The 25,245-nt window shown below is 35.6% G+C and overlaps 2 protein-coding genes across 7 annotated transcripts in view; one reads left to right on the top strand and one right to left on the bottom strand.

Moving 5' to 3' along the window:
- The first annotated feature begins 585 nt into the window (after nt 1-585).
- Nucleotides 586-8,092, top strand: ttl (tubulin tyrosine ligase). The gene is made up of 7 exons (XM_048204355.1): nt 586-1,272; nt 2,216-2,294; nt 2,939-3,171; nt 3,266-3,401; nt 3,530-3,799; nt 4,664-4,807; nt 6,644-8,092. The coding sequence occupies exons 1-7, from the start codon at nt 1,104-1,106 to the stop codon at nt 6,825-6,827; spliced, it is 1,215 nt and encodes a 404-aa protein (XP_048060312.1). The 5' UTR covers nt 586-1,103; the 3' UTR covers nt 6,828-8,092.
- A 6,925-nt stretch (nt 8,093-15,017) lies between these two features.
- klc1a (kinesin light chain 1a) overlaps nt 15,018-25,245 on the bottom strand; it is a 47,325-nt gene continuing 37,097 nt past the window's right edge. For 3 of the 6 annotated variants that reach the window (XM_048204358.1, XM_048204356.1, XM_048204357.1), the window contains exons 15-17: nt 20,602-20,732; nt 18,042-18,105; nt 15,018-16,382 (exon numbers count right to left, since the gene is read on the bottom strand). In XM_048204358.1, coding sequence (XP_048060315.1) covers nt 16,317-16,382; nt 18,042-18,105; nt 20,602-20,732 — 261 coding nt within the window. In that variant the 3' untranslated portion in view covers nt 15,018-16,316. Of the gene's footprint in view, nt 16,383-18,041; nt 18,106-19,568; nt 20,140-20,601; nt 20,733-23,649; nt 24,897-25,245 lie in introns of those variants that run through there. The other 3 variants (XM_048204360.1, XM_048204359.1, XM_048204362.1) reach the window with 3 other exon arrangements.

Consider the following 25,245-nt stretch of genomic DNA (forward strand, 5'->3'; position numbering starts at 1 on the left):
CATGTAGACGGTTACATTTTCTGTTATATTTTTATAATATTTTTTATATATGAATGTACATATTGCACAATGTTTTTTACAAAAAGTACTGTAACTGATATTTCAACATAACTGGTAGCAATTTGCTATTTTTTTTATGGAAGGCCATTTATGCCATAAGAAACATGCTTTGGTAAATCATAATTATAACATTAAAGTCATAATTATGAGATAAAAAGTCGAAATTGTCATATTTAGTCAGAATTATCTTCATTATTTTGACTTTTAAGATCAAACTATGCCTTAGTAAGTCATAATTTCGACCTTTGATGTCATAATTACGACTTTTTTTATGTGATAATTATGATTTAATAAAAAACGTTATTTTTTCTTCTGTGGTGAAAATGGCCTTCCATCATTTTAGCTCTGAAAATCATGACAATTGTTCGAATATAAGCCAAAACAGGATCAACGTAATGTGTTAATAATTCTTTGTAGCTAACACTGACTTAATCAACCACAATATCAATCGTGCCGTTAGATATCACCACAGTTGTGACGTAAATGTAACATAAAACTACAATACCCACAAGTCTGTGCGCGTGTGCGCGTTCACTCCCAGCGGCACGTCACATCATGAGTGTGTTGGGATAAAGAGGCTTCAACTGGGGATTTAAGCTGATGTCTACTGTCTAGACGAAGTACACAAGAAGCGAGGAATTAAATGCATAGTTATATATAGTCGACCTCTATTCTTCGACTCTGTACTGAGCAGGAATTTTACTGGACTGGGTTTTTTTAATAATTCCTGTTCATAGACAATCATCGGAACAGATGAAGCTAGCGTAGACTGTTAGCTGCGAGAATTCAGATGACAAATCCTGTAAGAGTCACACCCTAATGTTCACTGTCCTCGCACCGGCCACGCGACTGCGGGTACAGATGCCCGACCCTGCGTTTCGTTTCGGAGTAGATTATTACTTATAAAGATATTGTTCTTATTTGTGCAAAACAACTAAGAAGTGAGGTCATGTATGTCCGGTTTCAGTCTACTTTGCTGGGATACAGATAACGTTAGTCGGCTAGCTTAGTGTGTGATCGTCAGCAGAAGAAGACTGAGGAATATGAGTTCACCAATGTACACTTTTGTTTTGAGAGATGACAACAGTACTGTGTATGCTGAAGTCGCCAAGATCCTCACCTCTACTGGAAAATGGAAACGACTGAAGAAGGACAATCCTCGGTTTAATTTAATGCTGGGAGAGAGAAATCGGCTGCCTTTTGGACGACTGGGTAAATGATGTCAAGAGCTGCATATTTAACATGCATTCAAAATTCAATAATAATATGATTGTTTTATAATGCTGTTTACGTATTTTAACATTCACTGAAAGTTGCATCTAACCCGTGCTCATTTTCAGTACACCATGCTTTTTGGAGACTATGATTTATGATAATGCATGATAAAATAATGCACTGCTGTGTGTCCAGCAGCAATAATCACAAAAATTCAGCTTTATAATTCATCTCTGTGGATCTGTACCACTGCTACTGTGTAGTAATATGTAATAACGCTGATATTAACTTTTTTTCAACACAAGTTTTAATATCAGTATTTTATAAATATTTATATATGAATTAATAACGGCATGTATATTTTAAGTATGTATATACTTAAAATACACATTTCCTTACACTTATACATGTATTCCATATATAATATTCAGCAATATTAATATTTGTATTTAGCAAGTATGCATTAGATCAAAAGTGATAGTAAAGACATTTATAAAATGTCTATTTCAAATGAATGTTGTTCTTTTGAACTTTCTATTTAAGAGCCATTTACAAATAATAATTGAGCACCAATAATACAGCACTAAATTCAGCATATTAGAATGATTTCTGAAGGATCATGTGACACTGAATGATGCTGAAAATTCAGCTTTGCCATCACATAAATAAATTACATTTTAAAACATATTAAAATTGGAATTATAAGTAACAGCCTTACTGATTTTACTGCATTTTGAGCGAATAAATCAAGCTTTGGTGAACATTAGAGACATTTTTCAGAAACAATTAAAAAATCCAAACATTTAGTGGTAGTGTGCACATAACTGTTGGTGGTGAACTACAAAAATGTTGATTAAAGTACTTTTAGCTGCAGGACACTGCTGTCACGGCTCAATATTTCGATATTTCAGTGTCAGATACCCTGCTGTGTCCTCTACAGGTCATGAACCAGGACTGATGCAGCTGGTGAATTATTACAGAGGAGCCGATAAACTGTGTCGCAAAGCATCATTGGTCAAGTATGCGGTTTACTCATTCATATTCATGAAGTTTCCTTCCTCCATTCAAATGTATGACCATAATTGACTTTAATGAGGGCTTTGAATGATCTTAGGAATGATACTGTTAAGCTAATGCTTACTTAAAGGGATAGTTCACACAAAAATGAAAATGATCCCATGATTTACTCATCCTCAAGCCATCCTACGTGTATATGACTATCCTCTTTTAGACGAACACAACCTATTATAGCCTATTTAAAAAATATCCTGGCTCTTCCAAACTTCAAACATCTGTCGGAAGCTAGTTATTTTAGTTTATAAAGTTTTAAATATGGATATTTTTCTTACAAAAACCCATCGCTTCACTTCAGAAGGCCTTTATTAACCCCCTGGAGCCGTATGGATTATTTTTATAATGGATGGATGCACTTTTTTGAGCTTCAAAATCACCATTCACTACCATTATAAAGCTAGGATATTTTTAAATATATCTCTGATTGTGTTAGTCTGAAAGAAGATAGTCATATACACCTAGGATGGCTTGAGGGTGATGGATTTCTGGGTGAACTAACCCTATAAGTAATGTCATCAAAGCACACTTTCCTTTTGATTGATTTATAAACTCTTCTGTTGATATTTATATAAGCATATTTGATGTTTAGGATTATCAAAACCAGTCCAGAGTTAAAGGACTCCTGTAACTGGTTCCCTGAGTCTTACATCATATACCCAACCAACCTCAACACCCCAGTGGCCCCGGCCACCAATGGCATCAGCCACATGAAGAGCAACCCAAAGACAGATGAGCGAGAGGTCTTCTTAGCTTCATATAACTTCAGAAAGGAAAGCGGAGAGGGAACGGTGTGGATCGCCAAATCATCAGCAGGTGCAAAAGGTACGAATCTTTATCGATCCAAAGTGGTACATTGAAAGAGAGATGCCAGAGTGCAATCTTAGTATGATTTAATAGTTTCCCTATCTTTGTTCAGGAGCAGGTATATTGATATCTCATGATGCAAACCAGTTGCTAGAGTTCATCGATAATCAAGGCCAAGTGCATGTCATTCAGAAGTATCTGGAAAAACCACTGCTGTTGGAGCCGGGACATCGCAAATTTGATATAAGGTAAGATGAGCTATATAATCCTTTGTGCTGAATGTTTTGATGCGATTATGGAAAAGCGGGAATTGCATTGTTCCATCCTAATTAAGTCAAAGTACTTTTAAAGTCGATGGATATTCTGTTGTCTGTAGGAGTTGGGTGCTTGTAGACCATCAGTACAATATCTACTTGTACCGCGAGGGTGTGTTGAGGACGTCTTCCGAGCCCTATAACAGCTCAGATCTCCAGGATATGACCAGCCACCTGACGAATCACTGCATCCAGAAAGAGCATTCGCAGAACTACGGCCGCTATGAGGAGGGCAACGAGATGTTCTTTGATGAGTTCAGACAGTACCTGTTAACCACACACAATGTTGCCATGGAAACATCTATTTTACCTCAGATCAAGCATATTATCAGGTGCTCCTCAAATTCACCATAAAAATATGTTTTTTTTTAATGATTGCAATGTTATCTGTGCCTGCAAATGAGTTATATAAGTATGCATGTAGAAAAACGCAAAACATATTTTACAAAAGATAATTTTGTTAGAGATGTTCAGTGGGGTCCAAAAGTTTGAGACTACTAATGAAAATTATTTCTAATTTAAATATTTTTTCCCCAAACAAATCAGTGTTATTTTAGTATTATTTATATGCTAATATTATATATATATTATTATTTTGAATTAGCTTTAATTTTATATTTTCTGTTTTAATTTAAATAATTTTTAATAAATTTTTTTTAATTTAGGTTTTAGTAATTTTATGTACTTTTGTCAGTTTGATTTTTTTTTTTTTTTTTTTTAATCTGTTTAGCTTTAATTTTTTCAGTTTTAGTTACAATATTTTTAGTACTTCAACTTATTTTCAGTTAGTTGTTAAAAAAAGTTTTAATCTGATATTTATATTCAATTTCAGCTTGATATTTGTGATATTTTTTATAGTTTTAGTTAACACTTGCACTTGTATCACAACTTAACAATTAAGTGAAAAGTTTTGAGAAATAATAATAAAAAAATGTAGATGAATTTTGGCAGCACTCAAGCTGACATGGAATTCACAAGTTTGTCTAAGAATCTGTCTAAGAAACAAATTTTACATAACTTTTCTTTGTTTTAAATTTGTCAAAACTCTTTCAATATTTTCAAAAGATTTTACATTTTTTAATGCAAAATAACAGATTTTAAGATTTTAGATTTTTGCATCCCAATATATGCCTTTTTTCTGGATGAGTCTAACGAACCGTGGCGTTCCTCTGAAATCCCGTGGCTTGTCTCAACAGGAGCTGTCTCACATGCATCGAGCCAGCCATCAGCACAAAGCACCTGTCCTACCAGAGCTTCCAGCTCTTTGGCTTTGACTTCATGCTGGACGAGAGCTTTAAAGTCTGGCTAATTGAGATCAACGGGGCTCCTGCCTGTGCACAGTGAGTACACTCTTCTTATTTGTCATGTCCACAATGTTTTGCTTTAGTTTCTTTTCTTTCATATTTATATTTGGTATGGTAATGCATAGTTTCCTACATACAGTGTGTCACCACAAGGAGTTTTGGGAGATAAAAAAAACCCTTTAGGCATATCCTAGCTAAATATATGATGGTAAATTTTACACTGAGGTAAAGTTGTTAGAAGAAGTGTGAGTTGCAACATGATGACATCTAACAGACTGTTGTTCTAAAAATTCATTTTAAACCATGTAATGCTGCAGTTCCCCATCTGGCAAGCAATTTTTATTTTCTTGCACAAGTCACATTGTACTCAGATTTGTTTCCTTCTGTGTGTCTGTACTGTTTGTGTGTGTGTGTTTGTATTGGAGAGAGAGAGCTAGAGAAAGCGAGCATGCCATAGATAATGAAGTGCAATTTCATGGGAAAAAACAAAGAAAAGGTTTATCATTTTTATCCTGTTGTTTATTTTTTATTTGCTTGGTCAGTCTTTGTAGGTTTTGGTTCTTTTGTTGTTGTAGGCTGTAATAACCTTTGAAATATCTGAAAACGTTTGGCGAAGTCATTTGGAAATGTAATGCAGTCAAGACCTGCCTGGAACTACTTTAGCCGTGTGTTTACTGGAAAATAATTGCACATCTTAGAACGTTGGTCAACCAATAGCGCCGTAGTATAAAACAACATAAATTATAGTGCCATACATTATAAACAACATTAATTATATAATTAACTAATTTATTTAAAGTTCCAGCATGTGGGAAAAGCACTATTCAAATATGCTTATGCAGTGTTGGGGGAAGTTACATTTAAAAGTAATGCAGATTTTGATTGCGTTACTCCCTAAAAAAGTAACTAATTGCATTACTTAGTTACTTTTTACGGAAAGTAATGTTATGTTACTTTTGCGTTACTTTTTCTCACCTGGGCTGGGCTTGCTTGTTTGTTTTTTATTAACAAAAAAAGGTTCTACTTTTGGCAAATGTTAAGGCCCTTTCACACCAAAAGTGAAATGAATAAGCCTCAGGCTGAAGGAAATGCAAATTCATGCCTATACAGTAGAGGGCGCAGCTCAAACAAACCTTTCAGCTGTGCAGGAGAACAAAGTTCAACATTTTTATTTAAAAAAACAAAACAAAAAAGAAAAGAAACACAAATGTGATGTTTATCTTGTCATTTTTGCTTATTAGAATGGTTGAATTGGACTATCAAAGGTAAGCAGCAAAGACGTTGGTTAATAAAGTGAGATTAAATACATAAAGTATATTTGTATTATTTAACATATTTAATAATTGCAGGTTTGCGTATTATTTGAGTTTGCATTTCATTGCTGTTATTCATATTGAGGAATACTGAATCTGTTTTTGTGCGAGATGAGTGAATGCATGCGCGCATTTAGTCTAGAACTACAGTAACCATCTCGTTTACACAGCGCACACAACACCTTACTCCTGATTTCTCTCAACATGGAGACAGGAAAGGTGTTAGTCAGTAAATGGGAAAACACAGTAACTTGCGTTACTTGTTTAAAAAAGCAACTCCGATATTTTGCTGTAAATTTAAAAGTAATGCATTACTTTAGTAGTTACCTAGTAATCTGATTACGTAACTTGCGTTACTTATAATGTGTTACCCCAACACTGTGCTCATGTTACTCTCATTCAGCACAAATCCAAATGTGTTCTCTTTCTGAATGTTTTGCGTGCTTGATGTTAATTATATTATACAAATCACAAAATTTTGGACAATGGTTGCAGATGCTATTTCTTATGTTATGAAGTTAAAATGTTTAATATTGATATTAAAGTTTCTCTCCTGTAGGAAACTCTACCCTGAGCTATGTCAAGGCATCGTGGACGTGGCCATCTCCACAGTGTTCTCTCTGAGCGCAGATGCTTTCTCATCCTCGCCTCCGTTCTCCACTTCTCCATCTCTTTCCACCAACTCCTGCTCCTCACCCAAGATCAGAGCGCCCCATCAGTTCGGCCCATTCATCAAACTATAAATTGCTGTTGCGAGATGCTGCTTTTGCCATACAAACCCCGTCCCCATAGTCCTGCCTGAAAACAACATCATCCAATCTGAGAGGCTTAACCTGATCTTGGGGCTGAACATAGAAGGGTTTCATCTCTGTCTGAAGAGGACAGAAGGTACATGGGGTCACTTCTGTATCAGGCATCCTCCTCTTCACATTTCCATCCATCATTTCTAAAGCAAACACAGAAGAGTCCACAGAGAGCACGAGTTTCCAAAGTAAAGACCGGAATGTGAGGATAAACGTGCACATACCAGTGTAGCATTACCCAGAAAAGAGCGATTTGTTTCTAAAGCCAAGCATGCACACTGATAATCGAGACTATGTTTGTCCAGGAGTTTAACACTTACGTGATTTGAAGACTTGAATTTGCGAGCGCACATTTGAAGGAGGAGCGGAAACCAAAGAGCAGGGTTTAGCTCCTCTATGCCCCAGATCTGTTGCGTCAAAAAGACTCCTCAGGACTTTCCCAGGCACCTTGATGTAACGGAGGATGGATTTGAGACTTTAGTGCCTTACATATTCACATTCTGTCAACACTAACTTCCACAAGCTTGTCTGGCCTTTTGTACGTCTGTATGTGTCCCATCAACTGTATTATCTAATAGATTCTTGTGTGCGTTTTGTGCTATTATCTTCAGTGTACTAAATGGTTTTTAAACCACAAAAGAGTCTTTCTCAGATTCAGATATTTATGATTTGCAGTGTAGTGTACATTGTTGTGATGTCTACAAGACAGTATTTGGTAGAAGTAGCAGAAGATAATCTGTTTGCATTGTTACTGTTCTGTCCAGTGAGACCAGATTTAGTCTTCCCACTGATTCTGTTATTGTTTGTACAGACGCATTTTAGGTTCATAATTACTTCGTGACAGGCAATCAAGAACATCTGGGAATTGGGGAATCACTGCCTTCTGCTTGTGTTGTCATGAACATTCACGACTCATCACTTACTATTCATAGACAACTGATAATAGTTATTTGCAGTAGTTATTTTGTTCATTCCAAACTGTGTCAAGAGTTTCTGAATGACTAAATCTTTGGTGGACTGAGATGTTGCATGTCAAAGCATGTTAAAAACAAGGCTCTTTTTACATACCTAGAGAAAATTAAGTTTTTACACAAAGGAATTGTTCACCCAAAAATGAACATTTCCTGATTATTGCTCACCCCAAGGCTGTCCAAGATGTATATCTTTCCTCAGCCGAAAATAAATGAAGGCTTTGAGGAAAAACATTCCAGGATGTTTCTCCATTTAATGCAAGGGAATGTTGCTCAAAGTAGACCATTTTTGATGGTCCAAAACCATATTTAGGCAGCCTCAAAGGGCTCCACAAAAGTTCGAAAGTATATCATTTTTATTTTTTCTGAAAATGAGTGATCATTTCGCTAGGGAGGTTGGCTGGGGTCGTGTGGAGGTCCAAATATGTTTTTTGGACCATCAAAAATGGTCTACGTTGAGCATTAGATGGAGAACAATCCTGGAATGTTTTCCTCCAAAGCCTTAAAGGGTTAAAATTTTGTCATTAATTACTCACCCTTATGTCGTTCCACACCTGTAAGACCTTCGTTCATCTTTGGAACACAAATTAAGATATTTTTGATAAAATCTGATGGCTCAGTAAGGCGTGCATCTCCAGCAATAACACTCCCTTTTTCAATGCCTAGAAAGCTACTAAAAACATATTAAAAACAGTTCATGTGACTACAGTGGTTCAACTTTATTATAAAGCAATGAGAATATGTTTTGTGCACCAAAAATAACAAAACAGCGACTTTATTTGACAATATCTAGTTATGGGCGATTTCAAAACACTGCTTCATGAAGCTTCAAAGCTTTACGAATCTTTTGTTTCGAATCAGTGGTTAGGAGCGCGTATCAAACTGCCAAAGTTACGTGAACTATAGAAGATTCAAAACACTTAGGATGTAACGAATCCTCGTTTATTGAAATCATGTGATTTTGGGTTATTTTGTTATTTTTAGCGCACAAAAAGTATTCTCGTCACTTTATAATATTAAGGTTGAACCATTGAACTGTTTTAAATATGTCTTTAGCAGCTTTCAACAAAAGGGAGTGTTATTGCTGGCGATGCAGGCCTCACTGAGCCATTTTTGATTATATAACAAAAATATCTTTCCGAAGATGAACGGAGGTCTTACGGGTGTGGAACGACATGAGGGTGAGTAATTAATGACAGAAGTTTCATTTTTGGCTAAACCCTTTAATTTCTCTTCAGCTAAGGAAAGAAAGTCAAGTCACCTTTATTTATATAGCGCTTTATACAATACAGATTGCTTCAAAGCTGGCAACAGGAAAATGATTCAATGATGCAAACAGTTCATTTGGCTGTACAGCAGATCTAGAAGAAAATAGTGTCATTGTTCAGCTGAAGTTAGATCAGTGTTCATTCAGTTCCATTGGTGAGTAAATAATCAGGCCATTCTCATTTTTGGGTGAACCATTCCTTTAAGATGAATGCATTATTTCTATTCTTGTTTTATATTTCTGTACTGTTGAAATGGTTTATGCTTAGCAAAGCTGCAAAAGATTTCTCTGGATTTTTTTAGCACACAATACGGCTTGCTTATCAGTCGGTTTGTGTGCACCGGTAGTCATTAAATGTCATTTCTCCAAACGTAATCCGCACAGGTTTATGACCTTTCATCTTACTGTGCATGCAGATATGACTGAGGTCCTGTGATTGGTGTGGTTCATTAACCGCAGACTCTGACGGCTTGACCTGTAGACTGTGATGTAGATGACACATGCAAGTAGATGTAGAAGAAGAAAGCAGCAATTTAAGGTTGAATGTGTGATATTCAGATATCAGTATTAATGTTCATTGGTGAAAGAGGAAGGACTTCAATGAGTTTAAATAGAAAGAAAAAGTATTGAAGGAAAGGCCAGCTTTTTTTGCGATCATCAACACTACTACTAAGAGCAGTTATCCAAGTTTTTTTATGCATATTTGCGTTGCTTATCGTCTTATTTGTAATGTCTGTCTGTGTCTAATTTTTACATGAAGACTTTGCTGTACAGTCTTTGAATTTTTGTTAAAGAAAACTGAAGACAGTATGTAGCCTGAATGAGGGAAAACATCATCTAGCCAAAGATGTGTGATTAAATATCTTCACAGCTGCTCGGAATATGACTGTCAAATGAACATTACTGGTTTGATTTAAGTTGTGAAACATGGGAATGCTGTTGTAATAGATTTCCTCCTGTATCTGAGGAAAGATCAATGCAATGTATGTTATTAGTCTAGTTTGCTGTATTTGTTACTGTTGTTCAGACCATCTGAAAATAATGTAATTTATGTTGGATTAGTAAAAGCCTAAAAAGTATTTAAGTTGTTCAAATAAAAGCATCCATCCTGTGCAATAAATGTGTGTCCTAAATACTACATTGACATTTATTCTAGAAAATGAACATATTGTGAACTTGATTTATGCGATATTTATCCTCATTATTTTTGCATAAAACCTGTTTATTCCTTACTATTATTCTCTACAGCTCTGAAGTAGTTCCCCATCCAAGTACCTGTAGTTTCTGTCATGTGCGATACGTTAATAATACAATATTTAAAGGTGCCCTAGATTCAAAAATTGAATTTACCTCAGCATAGTTAAATAACAAGAGTTCAGTACATGGAAATGACATACAGTGAGTCTCAAACTCCATTGTTTCATCCTTCTTATATAAATCTCATTTGTTTAAAAGACCTCCGAAGAACAGGCGAATCTCAACATAACACCGACTGTTACGTAACAGTCGGGATCATTAATATGTACGCCCCCAATATTTGCTGAATCAACAGACTAGGTAAGCAAGCAAGAACAATAGCGAAAAATGGCAGATGGAGCAATAATAACTGACGATCATTGATATCATGATATTTTTAGTGATATTTGTAAATTGTCTTTCTAAATGTTTCGTTAGCATGTTGCTAATGTACTGTTAAATGTGGTTAAAGTTACCATCGTTTCTTACTGTATTCACAGAGACAAGACTGTCGTTATTTTCATTTTTTAAACACTTGCAGTCTGTATAATTCATAAACACAACTTCATTCTTTATAAATCTCTCCAACAGTGTGTAATGTTAGCTTTAGCCACGAAGCACCATCAAACTCATTCAGAATCAAATGTAAACATCCAAATAAATACCATACTTACGCGATTAGACATGCTGCATGACGAACACTTTGTAAAGATCCATTTTGAGGGTTATATTAGCTGTGTGAACTTTGTTTATGGTGTTTAAGGCAAGCGCGAGCTCTTGGGGCATGGAACACGAGATTTAAAGGGGCCGCGTACCCTGAATCGGCGCATTTATAATGATAGGCAGTTAAAAAAATGAATTAAAAAAAACAAAACTATGGGGTATTTTGAGCTGAAACTTCACAGACACATTCAGGGGACACTTAAGACTTATATTACATCTTTTGAAAACATGTTCTTCGGCACCTTTAAAGCTGCAGACTGTATATTTTGCCTCTTTGTTGCCATCTCTGTTTGAAACCTACAATTGCAGTTATTTGCGGAATTATCATTTTTACATGGGTTGTGCATTGGCACGGCTCCTCAGATAAATCTAATGTTTGCTGTCAGTCACATCATCGGTGATACTGTACTGCAGAATCACAGATTCTACGTCTTGGAAGTATGACCAAAATAAGAATTTTCACTGGAAAACGTGATCTGAAGGAATAAGTAACAAATCTGCCATTTTTGTTCTGACCAACGGAGAAAAAAAGCATAAATCGCGCTGCCAATGGTGATTAAATCTAATAATCGCTTAGCTTGGATCACACCAAACCGTGCAAATGATTACTTTGTTCTCAAATTGTTAAAAGGTTAGTTCACCCAAAAATGAAAATTCTGTCATTTATTACTTACCCTCATGCCGTTCCACACCCGTAAGACCTTCATTAATCTTCAGAACACAAATTAAGATATTTTAGTTGAAATCCGATGGCTCCATGAGTCCTCCATAGGGAGCAATGGACACTTCCTCTCTCAAGATCCATAAAGGTACTATTTAAATCAGTTCATGTGAGTACAGTGGTTCAATATTAATATTATAAAGCGACAAGAATATTTTTGGAGCGCCAAAAAAAAGTAAATAACGACTTATTTAGTGATGGCCGATTTCAAAACAATGCTTCAGGAAGCATCGGAGCACAGATGAATCAGTGTGTCGAATCTGCTGTTCGGAGCGCCAAAGTCACGTGATTTCAGCCGTTGGCAGTTTGACACGCGATCTGAATCATGAAACAAAAATATTTGTGTCGCTTTATAATATTAATATTGAACCACTGTACTCACATGAACCGACTTAAATATGTTTTTAGTACCTTTATGGATCTTGAGAGAGGAAGTGTCCATTGCTCCCTATGGAAGCCTCACGGAGCCATCGGATTTTAACAAAAATATCTTAATTTGTGTTCTGAAGATTAATGAAGGTCTTATGGGTGTGGAACGGCATGAGGGTAAGTAATTAATGACAGAATTTTCATTTTTGGGTGAACTAACCCTTTAATGTTAAAAACACCAGCAATGTGTAATGTGCATTTAGTGTGTATTAGCATTACCTGTAGATTTCAATTTCTGTAGCCACTCCGAAGTCTGAAGTCTTTTGCTTTTGACTACTGGTGAATCTCCAGTTGTCACTGATGTCATTTGGACCTTTCTGGATTACAATTCGCCATCAAAATGATAAGTTTAATTACTCCAGCTGCTGTGAGAAAACACTAGTAGCATCCTCACATATAGCCTACTAGCTGGGACTCGTTCTTTCTGTTTACAGATGTGACGTAATGACGCAAAGACGAACGGCTGTGTGCTCGAATTTCCCGCAGAAACCCACCAGTAACGATTTTATTATAAAACATTATTACAAGCTTATCGTTGTGAATTGGGCTAAGGTAAGGTTTTGAACTAGGGCTGTCAAACGATTAATCGCGATTAATCGCATACAAAATAAAAGTTTGCGTTTGCCTAATATATGTGTGAGTACTGTGTGTAATTATTATGTATATATAAATACAAACACATTCATGTATATATTTGAGAAATATTTATAAGTATATGTATTTATATTTTTATACAATTTATATTATATATAAATAAAAATATGTTGTACATAAATAAGATATTTCTCTTAAATATATACATTAATTTGTGTGTATATATACATAATTACGCACAGTACTCACACATATATTAGGCAAACTCAAACTTTTATTTTGTATACGATTAATCGCGATTAATCGTTTGACAGCCCTATTCGGAACACTGGCTGGTTATGTACTTGCTCAAAAATTGATTTTGGATTATTTTTAACCAAAAAAAGTTACAGCAGCTTTAATAAAATTATTTTCTCTTCCCTGTTGTGTTCCAGGTAAGATGGTCCCACTTGATATTAAAAATTCTGCTCAAACGTGCTGCGTAACCAATGAGGTTCATTCATGTGTGTATTACGCAGTTCAGCTTCCACAAGAGGTTTGTTCTTGTGCATCATTTATGTTCACTGATCAAAGTTTATATGCGAGTAAAAGCCTAAATTAAAAATGTCCATCATAAAAACGTTTTCCGATCTCTTTATGACCTTTTTGAACTGTCAAAGTTTCAGTTGCGAAGGAAGTGATGGAAGGAAATCTGACCGCATTCTGTCATCAACAAGATAGTCATTTGAATATTAACGAAAGTCTTGGAACGACTTGAGGGTGAGTAATTAATGAGAGAATTTTCATTTTGGGGTGAACTAACCCTTTAAGTGTCTTTAACTGCTATGTACTAACATTTGAACTAGAATTTGATACAAAGCACTATTGTGTACATTGTACTTATACTAAAACACTTATAAAAAACTTATATACTTATAAAAACACCCTGATTACGTGTTTTGCAATACAACATGAACACATCAAGTATATTGTACCTACATTTTTTAAATGCAAGTACACAGTAAAGACACCTAAAAGTGTGAGAATAAATATAAATATTTACAATGTATATCTATATCAGCCATAGGCCAACTAAACCCCATAAAGAAGGTAATACATAGAATGGCTGGAAAAAGTTCTGAAACCACTCGACTCTCCAACAGGGGGAACTAAAACCCACACAATCTTAGAGTAGTAGAGTACTTCTGTTGTCTTTATTCAAGTATGTACACTATACCATATGATATTCAGAGCAACACATCACCACAAACACGGCAGTAAATGCAGTTTAGCCAGCACAGCGGCAGCCTGAGAAAGTGGAAGATACATGAGTCCAGTGCGAAATGCAGGATACACACACAAACACACATACAACAAAATACAAAACAATGAACACAAGTTGTAGAAGACAGAGACAGACAGTAGAAATGCAACATCAAAAACCACAAAAATAAATATGTCAGGGTTATACAGGTCACAACAGTCCCTGCTACTACACACAGGTTTTGTCCTTAATTTTATAATAATATTTTTGATGGTATATAGGTAAATTTAACTGGAACCTCTTGAGTCCTAGCCTGCATTTTAGGGTTACAAACCGTAAATACTATGCAACTGCATATGGATTTAGCATTAAAAACCTTTGACTTAAGGGAGCGAGTGCCACATCTGTAACCCCGTTCTCAAAAAATAAAATAAAAATAACAGCCAAATAGAACACAAACTGATCAACAGTCAAAAAAACGTATTTAATCGCACATAAAACAGTCTGAAAATGAAATTCAAACATGTGAAGGGCACATTTAGTCCCACAAGTGTGTAGCAAAGCTCAAATTAGTGAAGTAAAACAAGTATGTATAAAAATGCAAGTGATATATTTATTCATTTAGAGTACAAAGACAACTGAAACACACAAGCCGAGCAGATATTCCAGCTTTTGTCAGTAAAACATTAGGTGTGAGATTAAATCCACCCAACACACAGCAGCTACCCTATTGCACATTGTCACAATGCAGAGAATTTTACAGAGAAAACACTGATACACACATATGATGAATTCATTACTGCATCAGGCAGTAATATAATATATTACACCAATAGAAAGGTTAAAGGAAAGTGTTAAATGGATACAGAAAACAAAAAGAGTAGAAACGAATTCAAGAAGGCCAGTTGAGCAGTACACAATATTAGCATAAATCCATGACACGATACACTGATATATATTGGGCTTTTATTTGACCACAGTATTAAAAATTATTTACCTTGTAAAATCCTGACTTACATCTGACCTTAAGGAGCTCATACTGTTCTGTCGTCATACACAAAATCAATAACTTCCACATTCATTAGTAAGAACCTGCCTGAGGCACTCACAACAAGGCACACTTGCTTTCAAACAGGTACTATAGTTAAACATCAGGGACAGAATTCATATTCCAGTGCATGTTTATCTGGAGTAGCAGTACTCCATGTGAGATAACAGACCTCACAAATTACAGAAAGACAAAGGCTTCCTGTAGTTATTGTTCATGAAAACTTGCAGTATTCAGTTTACAGACCTCATTAGCAAATATTATGGTGGCGTAAGAAGTAAAACCAGTCAAAACATTGAAATAATTACCAAACGCAAGCGATACAACCGAGGTAAACAACTCAATTTAGTTTTGTAACATTTAATGGCTTGAAAAGTGTAACATTATCCTATGAGATCATTCAAAGTGCAGTGTTACTTTGCATACTGAATCTGTTCGTTCAGTCCTGAGGTTTAATCCACATTCTTATGTAACCATGTCCGCGTAAACCATCTAAAATCTTTTTCTTGTGTTATAAACCAGATAAAAAATAAGGCCTGTCCCTCCCACTTCTCAAAAGCAATAAGAAAATGTGCATCATTGAACCATCACTCATGTAAACATAGACCTTCATTAACACGGTGCAGTTCTCACTTTATCAAGGGAATAAGTTTGATTGTATCAGTACTTTACAGATGCATTATGGTCCTCTGGTGTAACTCAAGGTATAAACAACACTAACGTTGTCAATGGCAGAATATTAAGTCACAAAGAGGGACAAAACTACTATAAACACACAAATATGCACACCTCTGTTACTTAAGTCACTATAATCCTTAATAAAAACGGTCCTATAGTTGTTGGTTTAAAAAAAAAGCATCAAAGTACACCTCGAAATAAAACAAAGAAAAGTAAATCAAATGAAAGCAGCAAAAAATGCCATTAGAGTGTCTAGTCTCAACCTGAGCCCAAATACCTATTTTCATATTTTTGCAGAACATGATAATCTCAAATTTGTTGTGCACTTTGGTTCTGGTTTAGCTTTTTTACATCAGTTGTCATTTCTACAGCTAACTTACCGGAAATTAAATACATATACAGAGACTCGAGAGCAAAAGTAACCTCAGGATAAGGTAGTCCTGTCTAAACAGCTTAGGTCAGCCAGATGATGAGACCTCTTAGTACCTCTCTTCATTTGAGACATCCAACAGCAGACCTTCAATGCGCCAGGTCAGTGTGACTGGAACTCAGGTCCCGCATCTGCCTTAGACGATAATTTCGTTCCTGTAAGAAAGATGCAGTAAATTGAGCTCAAGAGATCCTGAAGGAGGTGAACAAAAGGTAAGGTCACCATCAAGATATGTTTTAAACGAACATCTTCTTGTAAACTGAACCCTTACTTGCATACCGTAGCTTTGTTTTGTGCAGTCTATTTTATATTTTATAACTTTTAATCCCATTATCAGTTCAGACATTAAAATTGTATTAGTTGATATTTTGCCAGGACACAGTGTTAGAGGGGCAAAAAAAGGCCCACAATCATGTTAAAAAAAAGAAGCTGTTTTAACTGTTTAACAAACAAGTTTAACATCTTGCAGTCTGGCTGAAAAATGTTTCATTTTCTATGTAAATTCATTTTTGCAAAACACCCACCTTGTAAAGCATTCAAACAAACCTTTTTTAATTAAAAATCACTGGACCAAAAATAGCTGAATTCGATGTAATTTTAAAGGAAAGATTCTCTAAATGAATAAACATCAAATAGCTTGGACAGTTCATCAGTTACAGTCATGAGAGAACCATGTCTTTCCAAATGTAGTATGTCTGGATTTCATTTACACTACATACTATCCATACTAAAGCTTGTTCATCAAATGTACTTACTCAGGCAGTATGCAATGTCTCACGACCAATTCGTACGTATTTTACGAGGTGGCTAATTCGTACGACGTCACTCGTACATCACTCGAACATCTTCTTGTAAACTGAACCCTTACTTGCATACCGTAGCTTTGTTTTGTGCAGTCTATTTTATATTCCAGTGATTTTCACAGTTTTTATTCATTTCGAGGAATACTGACTCTGTTTTTTTGCAAGTGAGATGAGTAAATGCTCACATTTAGTGTAGAATTACAATAACCATCATGTTTACACTCGATTTCTCTCAACATGGCGACAGGTTAGCTGTCAGTCAATACATGGGAAAACAAAGTAACTTGCGTTACTTATTTGAAACAGTAAAAAATAAGAAATGTTGTTGTAAATTTAAAAGTAGCCTAATGCGTTACTTTACTAGTTACTTTAAAAAAAGTAATCTGATTACATAACTCTAGTTACCCCAACACTGGTTAGCATATAGATAGCTGAAAAGCTTACATGGACTAAAACTCACAAAAAATTAATTTTATAGTGTCCTTAAAGACTCTATAGATTCACACCAAAGAACTGGAAAAAAAAGACCCAAAAAAGATAATGTGAAATACTATTTTTGAGGTGTCTATAGGCATCTCTTTAGGTATTATAAATACACTGATCAATGTATTAGCTGAACTTCAGGATTTTTTCCTAACAAAGTGTTTGCTTATAACCCATGACCATCAGTAGTTATGACTGTGGATTTTAATAAACATAATCAAATGTGTTAGTCTGTGACCGCTGTGAGATCTCACACATACAGTTAATTAATGTGAGTTAATATGGTAATGATAGAGCTGTGGGTGTGTTGATAATAGATGCCCTCAAAAGAGTCCAACAGTGTGAGGCTGAAAGACAGTAAAGTGCTAGACAGATGGGCCAGAAAATATAAAGAGAGCAGGAGGAATTGAGAGACAGAAAGATAAATATATACAAGATGGAGACAGACAGCAAGAACAGACTGAGTTGGAAACTGAGGAGAAAGCTGTCAGGAGAGTGAAAGAGCAGGAAAGAAAGATGTTGTCTTACTTTGAGTTCTCCCACAGGTTTATCCGGCACGTTGAGAACTCCAAGAGAGCTGGCCCTCTTCATGCTGCATCCGAGAGAGCCACATGCAAGCAGGTCAGTTAGGTCAAAGGGCAGGTGTGAAGGGTCACGGAGGGATGGGAATGTGTGGGTTAAAACATGGAAAAGCAACTTTCACTCAATGATGTTACTTTATAATGTGGACTAAGATAAAAACACCACAGTGGAAAGACATGCAATGACATACTGGCCATGTACACACTGCAGATAAATCATTTAGTGCTTAATCCTGTTCTGAGTGATTGCATTTACAAAAATTCTATGCAGTACCTAACTGAACAACTAGTTAATAATGTATTTAAATGTGCATCATGGATGTGTCTCTCTTCTATATGTGCAAAAAAAAAAAAAAAAAAAAAAAAAAAAGCCCCACAGGGATAGAGGTACACTTTATGCACCAAACCCAAACAAGCAGCCCAAAAATACTTATAATAAGTGGACATGGCAACACTTAAAAGAGAGCACTGTATAAAATAGCCTTACAAACTTAAAACTAAAAAGTTGTTATCTTTAGTCACTCTAATATTACTTAGAGATGCAAGAATGTTGCTGTGGTTATCAAGTGTCAATCATCGCAATTTCAGGAGCGAGTCATGTTCCGTACACACACAAAACAATAATTTTGGGAATTCACTCCAGTATTTAAATGTCACTCCTATAAGTTTACAGTGTGTACGTGGCCACTGTGTGTTACGTTAGTCATCTGCCACCTGTTTTTGACACTTCTCTCATTACTCACAGATAAATATTCTCATACAGAATAAAAAAATTGTTTAAATGTAATATTACTGCTGAGTTATTTCAGTCCAATCCTCTGATGGGGATCTGTATTTACTCTCCCTCATGTTGTTTCAAACCTGTATTTCTATTTTTCCACATTCAAATTTATAAATGGTGAATAAAAGCATTACACCAAGTTTGACATCATTGATGCCAACACGCAATTGGTTTTTGCATATATTGTAACTGAATACGACACTTCAGTTTGAATATGAAGGGCGGAAAATGATATTAATAATAAACATAAATGATAAATTATATGATTAGAATACTTGGAACATTCGGACCACTTTTAGAGTTACTTTATGTTTATTTTTTGTTGGCGTTTGGTGAAAATCATTCAGGTTTGGAAAGACATGATGGTGAGTATATGAAGACAAAATGTTCATTTCTGGGTAAACTATTTTTTTTTAAGACTGAAAAGGGTGATTTTATAACATATTGCACAAAATTATATACACTAAACAGACACCAAAATGGAGTTGCAACAGACCCTTTTCATGTTTCTGGGGTTCATCATCACAGTCTGTGAAAAGGGTCCATTGTACAGGGACAGTAAAAAGATGTTTGCCAGGGAGTTGATAGACAGAAGGTAAAAGATGAGAAAAGAGGTTAAAAAAAATTGGATAACACAGCAAATGGAACCAAAAGACAGAAAATGGAGGAAACAGGCATGCAGCAGACAGCAAATTTGCATGGAAATGTTTATTCAATTAAACAAAATGTACAACACAGCACAAAGTAATAAAAGTCCTCAAATAAAAAACAGATCCAAGCAGACACAAAAAGGCATCAAGAAAATCACCGAGCAAAAAGGCATAAAAGATGAACAAAGTAATCATAACACACACCAGAAAATATAGTTAAAATGCAAAGAATAAATAAAAACAAATGGCATTTTACAGGGTAAGGAGAGAAAGTTAGTCACATCTGGCAAATCAGATGCTACAGGCACCCCAGTGAGCCGTCCTGAACACACTGCATCGTAATGTCGTTCGTCCGTCACGTTAGATGTCAATGTGTCATTCAGGGTTAAGCAGGTTTATACATGTGCAAAAAAATACAGCCCAGTTAATAAAGCAAGCAAATCCCTTCATCCACTTAAAACTGGGTAGTGAAAGAGAAAGACTTTGCATATACCGCCAGAGGACTTTCCTTCATTATAACGTCATCACAGTGTGCAAAATCCCATCTCCATGTAGTAAACCACCTGCCTTCCTCGCATTAAAGAGATAATTCTATAAAGCCGGTCCCAAAAACCCTTTAAAAAGGAAAAGCATTTTTTTTTTTTTTTGGTGTCATCCAGTGTTTAGAGTAATTCAGATTGAGACATTCACTATAATTCACTTCATGCTCTCCATATTTACAGTCTATGACTCCCAATGACATTTAAATTATTTTTAGAATGTCTAATAACATCATTCCAGACAGAAATACTGATAGTAATTGTGAGATCCTAAATTGCTCAATCCTGCACATCAAGATCTACTTCACTGCAGAGTTCTCAATTGTAATAATTTTAAAAATGTCTTCCCAAAAGTGTGATTGAGGGGATTCCCCTTTCCCAGTTTTCAAACCATATAGCCATTCAAGTTGCTATTCCAGTGTATATTGTTTAATGATCATGGTGTCATACCCATTGTTGAGTCCGTAGTGGGAAGGTTTGGGATGTTGGAAAGGGGAGGTTTTGTCTGAAAATAGGGATGGAAGTGGTGATAGTTACCCAGGATTTTTGGGTTCGTTTTCTCGTAAGCCTCCTCCTTTGAGCTTGCGGACCAGTTTCTCACTGCTGCGTCGGATAGAAGCTCGTAGTTTACTAAAGGAACCGCTGCGCTTCAACGAGCCCGAGCCGTCCTGCCAACAGAAAGCTGCAGCATTAAAACCACACATACTTATTCATACTGCACATTAGTGAAAGAGAGCACTGTCCTTTGTCACAAGCTCATCCTCAAACACACTCAAGTGCAATGATCACTTACCTGGATCTGGAAATATGGTCCTCGGTTATGTTCGTTTAAAAGGGATAGTTCACCCGAAAAAGAAAATTCTGTCATAAATGACTTTTCATTCCAAGTCATAGAGTTATATGACGAACATATAAAGCAATCATATCTCTTCAGAAGACTTGGATTAAACTGCTTGATTCATATGGATTACTTTTATGATGTCTTTATGAACTTTTTAAAGGTTTAAAATTGTGTTTGCAAGAGCTTTCAGTGGATGAACAAAAATTATGAGAGAGTATTAAAAAATATCCTCATTTACATCCTAAGAAATGATCAAAAGTCTTACTGGTTTGAACTGACATAAGGGTAAGCAAATTTCCTGACAATTTTCATTTTTGGGTGAACTAAAATTATTTATACAAATAACCATATTTGAATCATATAAACTTTCATTGCAAATAAGATTATATTTGCTGGTAAGGACATAAATTCCAAAGCCAAACACAATTTAACGTAACTAATTTAAGGGTTAGTTCACTCAAAAATCAAATTTCTGTCGTCATTTACTCACCCTCGTGTCGTTCCAAACCCGTAAGACTTGCGTTCATCTTTGAAACATGAAATCTGAGAGATTTCTGTCCCTCCATTGACAGTCCACGCAACTACCACTTGGACGCTTCAAAAATTCATAAAGAGATTGTAAAACTAATCCATATGAATACAGCGATTTAGTCAAAATTTTCTGAAGAGACATGATTGCTTTATATGATAAACAGATTGAATTAAGGCTTATATTCACATATAAACATTGATCAACTCACACATCAGTTGTGGTAAACAGAAGCTAAAACATGCTTGCTTGACATGCAAGACCCAATGAGGTTTGTTCATCTTTGAGCTTCTATTTATGTTCGCTGATGAATGTTTATATGTAAATAAAAGCCAAAATTCAATCTGTTCATCATATAAAGCGATCAAGTCTCTTCAGAAAATTTGGACTAAACCACTTAATTCGTATGGATTAGTTTTACGATCTCTTTATGAACCTTTTGAAAAGACAAAGTGTCAGTCACGTAGCTGTCTATCTCAGATTTCATTTAAAATATCTTGTGTTTTGAAGATGAATGAAAGTCTTACGGGTTTGGAAGGACATGATGGCAATTTTTTTTAATTTTTGAGTGAACTAGCCCTTTAAACAAACATTAATTTCTAAATCTCTTAAATATGGCTCACACATGACCACAGTTCAATTTGTTATTTTCATCTTTCAAGAAAGAAAAAAATATACTTTATAATTAATCTTTTCTCATGCTCTACTCCAAAAAAATATTTCTTAATGACTCTCCATTACATTTTCCAGTTATTCATGACTATGAGATAAGAATGATTAAAAATTATTAAAGAATTATTTTAAAAGAATTATAGAACTGTATACAGACTTCTACTGTATACTATTCTTACAAAATACCAATTTCTAGTTAATTTTACAGCTGAGCATTTCTAGGTTTGAAATCTTCCCATTAAAGTAGGAACCCTGTAATATTCTGTAGGTCCTGATACATTTCGTCCTCCGATCTTTACCACAGCATGCTCTGCTGCAGTCTCTTCTGCTGCGACCCCTCACCTTTGACCCCCTGAACCTGGCTATTCATCCAGGGGCTTGGAAAAGCGACAAGGATTTTGGAGGGGTTGATGGAGATGGAGGTGGAGGGGGGAGGAGGAAGGAGAGGTTTGAAGAAGATGCAACACTGACCCAGAAAAATCATGACAACCACCTCCATTAAAAAGACAAGCAGTTACAGCAGTCAGCCACAACACATCCCACTCACAACCACACCAACATCAGGCTTAAACATTTCACTGGGAAAACACACATATGCTTTCAAAAGAGAAGGAGAACACAGACAGAGGCTGTGGTGAGCAAAGTCAGTTTTATTTGAAGTTATGAAAGACACAAGATGCAGCAACACACCAGAGAACGTGTTAGTAGAAGAAAGAAAACAAGAGCATCAGATTCTACAGACATGCTTCTATTTGTCCCATCTCATCCCTCTCTTCTCATCTACCCATCTCCCTTCTCTAGTGTTCTACTATATACAATGTCTCACAATAATGAACAATATGAAATGGTTTGAAAAAGTTTGTGGAAAGCAAGTTTTAGTGGACTATACACAACCATGCCACATTAATGCACTGTACAGGAGGTGTGAGAGAAAGATAACATTACAGGGCTCGCTTTCAGACACAGCAGATCAAAGTTCAAATGGCTCTCAGCACTACAAAACATTGTGGGGAACCAATGAGAAATGAGAGAATTAAGTGTAACAGGACCTGCAGCTTAAATCAATGTTAGCGTCGATACAAGAGAAGCTGCACTTTCTGGCATAATGGTGATTAGCACAATGTATAATTCTGACTCATACCTCAGTTTATTCATTTTATTTGTTTTAATACAGTCAAAGCAAAAATGATTAAGACATTTTTGATATTTCTGATATAGTTTACTAGTGAGTGCAGGACACTAGTTGATTTATGTAAGTGAGGATAGCTAAATAAACCGTGACATATTATACCCAACAATTCTTCATACAGTGGACTACCAGTAAAATTGATAAAAATTTGGAACCAAAAATTATTCAGACACTTTGACCTGACCATGTTTTGCTTAAGTGTAATCTGACATAATTAAGATTAAGTAAGAGTAAGATTTTCTGACACAGTTTGACTATGAGATCTTATATTATATTTTATTACCACTATAGTGAATAAACTGTATTAATGAATGAAATGTTCAGTGTCTGAATAAATTTTGGTTTGACTGTATATTATTTTGTTACATAATTTTAAGGAAATAAGAGGGATGTTAAGATTTCAGTTTGCCTTTTTATTTAGCACTGCCTTGAATAAGCTATTTTGCATACTAGATGTTTCCATATAGTCCACAAGACAAAATAATAGCCAAATAAAATGTTATTTTTTATAAATTCAGCTATAAATATTGTTTCAAAAGTATGACCACATGTTCAAAGTTCTTCACAATTATATTAAATCAAACTGATTTTATTTAAAACTTGGAATTTTGACAATTTACTGCCTTACTGCATGATTTTTACTTTTTTAAAAATTTAAATTTGAGGAACCAGATGAAGTTATTTTGCGGTAATCAACATTATGCCAAAAATGCTGTTGGGTTTAACTTATTATTGAACTCAGAACATTGTTTTATGGAGGATGTATGTCAAATGTACAGCATAGACGTTAATCAGAGCAGAGTTTGTTTTAATTTGTCAAATTAAATAGGACTTCTTCTCCGACTAAGGTTTAAGCTTGGCTTTCCATTAAAGAATCATCTCATTTTGTGCCAAATGTGCATGTGTATTTTCTCTTTACACAGCTCTTTTACACAGATTTGCAATATAGTGCAAGTTTTGACGGATATGGTCACTATGGAGAATATAACAGCAAATAGGTTCGGAATGACATGAGGGTGAGTAAATGATGACAGAATCTCAATTCTTGTGTGAACTATTGCTTAAAAACACCAAAGCAGCTATATTAAGACTATAGCTGAGACGAAATATAGCCGAGACGAAAGTTTCAGTCAGTGTTAGAGATGGGAAGGAAAATGGAGGATAGTCCCTCTGGAGTATTTGAGCAAGAAAACAGTGTGTTTACTAAGAGATTTATACAGCAGGAGACTCTACAGGAAGTTAGTAAGAGACACAGAGACATAGTGGCATAGCTTACATCCCAGATGAACAGACAAACAGTTAAAGAGACTGACAGACAAGAAGATACCTCTTTACGGGCATATTACAGACTGACAGATTATTATAGTGCTGCAAGATAGAAGAGAGACTTAGTTCAGCTTTGACAAGAAGGAAAGGCCAAGGAACTTGGCCTGGGTCAGGTCTGCTTTAGCCCACTTATGCCCACAGGAGGAGGAGGAGGAGGAAAGGTGCCATTCGGAGAGAGGAGACGAAAAACATCAAAGCTGGAGAGGGGGGTGAGGAGGGCATCCATCATGCAGAAGGTAAGTTCAACAACCACAACAAGGCATCTGGAGTTATACCTGCCAACCACACGAGAAAGAAAGAAAGAGAGCAATGCAAGAGGAGGCAGAATAAGTACACAAGGAGGAGAGAGGTTATAGAGAAAGAGGAACAGAGACAATGTTATATTATTAGGGAGACTGAAATTGAAAGTGCAGACAATGAAAAAAGACAGATGAAAAAGCAAGAGATATAGAAAATGTTAGATTGGAGTAAGGCCTGAAACATACTGTACACAAGCAATTGAACACATGCTCAAATTCATGCCACTGGATTCTGAAATGTGCCAGTGTAACCCCTCAGCTCTTACTAGCTGATCTCCGTTACACTCACCCCCTAAACCTCACTTCCGTTTGGGTCACGGCACCA

The sequence above is a fragment of the Megalobrama amblycephala genome, linkage group LG10 (genome assembly GCF_018812025.1).
Source record: "Megalobrama amblycephala isolate DHTTF-2021 linkage group LG10, ASM1881202v1, whole genome shotgun sequence".
Classification (NCBI taxonomy): Eukaryota; Metazoa; Chordata; class Actinopteri; order Cypriniformes; family Xenocyprididae; genus Megalobrama; species Megalobrama amblycephala.

Excerpts from the sequence above, each read along its gene's own strand:
- ttl (XM_048204355.1), top strand. The coding sequence starts at position 1,104 with ATGAGTTCACCAATGTACACTTTTGTTTTGAGAGATGACAACAGTACT. Across the intron at positions 2,295-2,938 it reads CGCAAAGCATCATTGGTCAA|GATTATCAAAACCAGTCCAG; the intron begins GTATGCGGTTTA and ends TTTGATGTTTAG. Across the intron at positions 3,172-3,265 it reads ATCATCAGCAGGTGCAAAAG|GAGCAGGTATATTGATATCT; the intron begins GTACGAATCTTT and ends ATCTTTGTTCAG.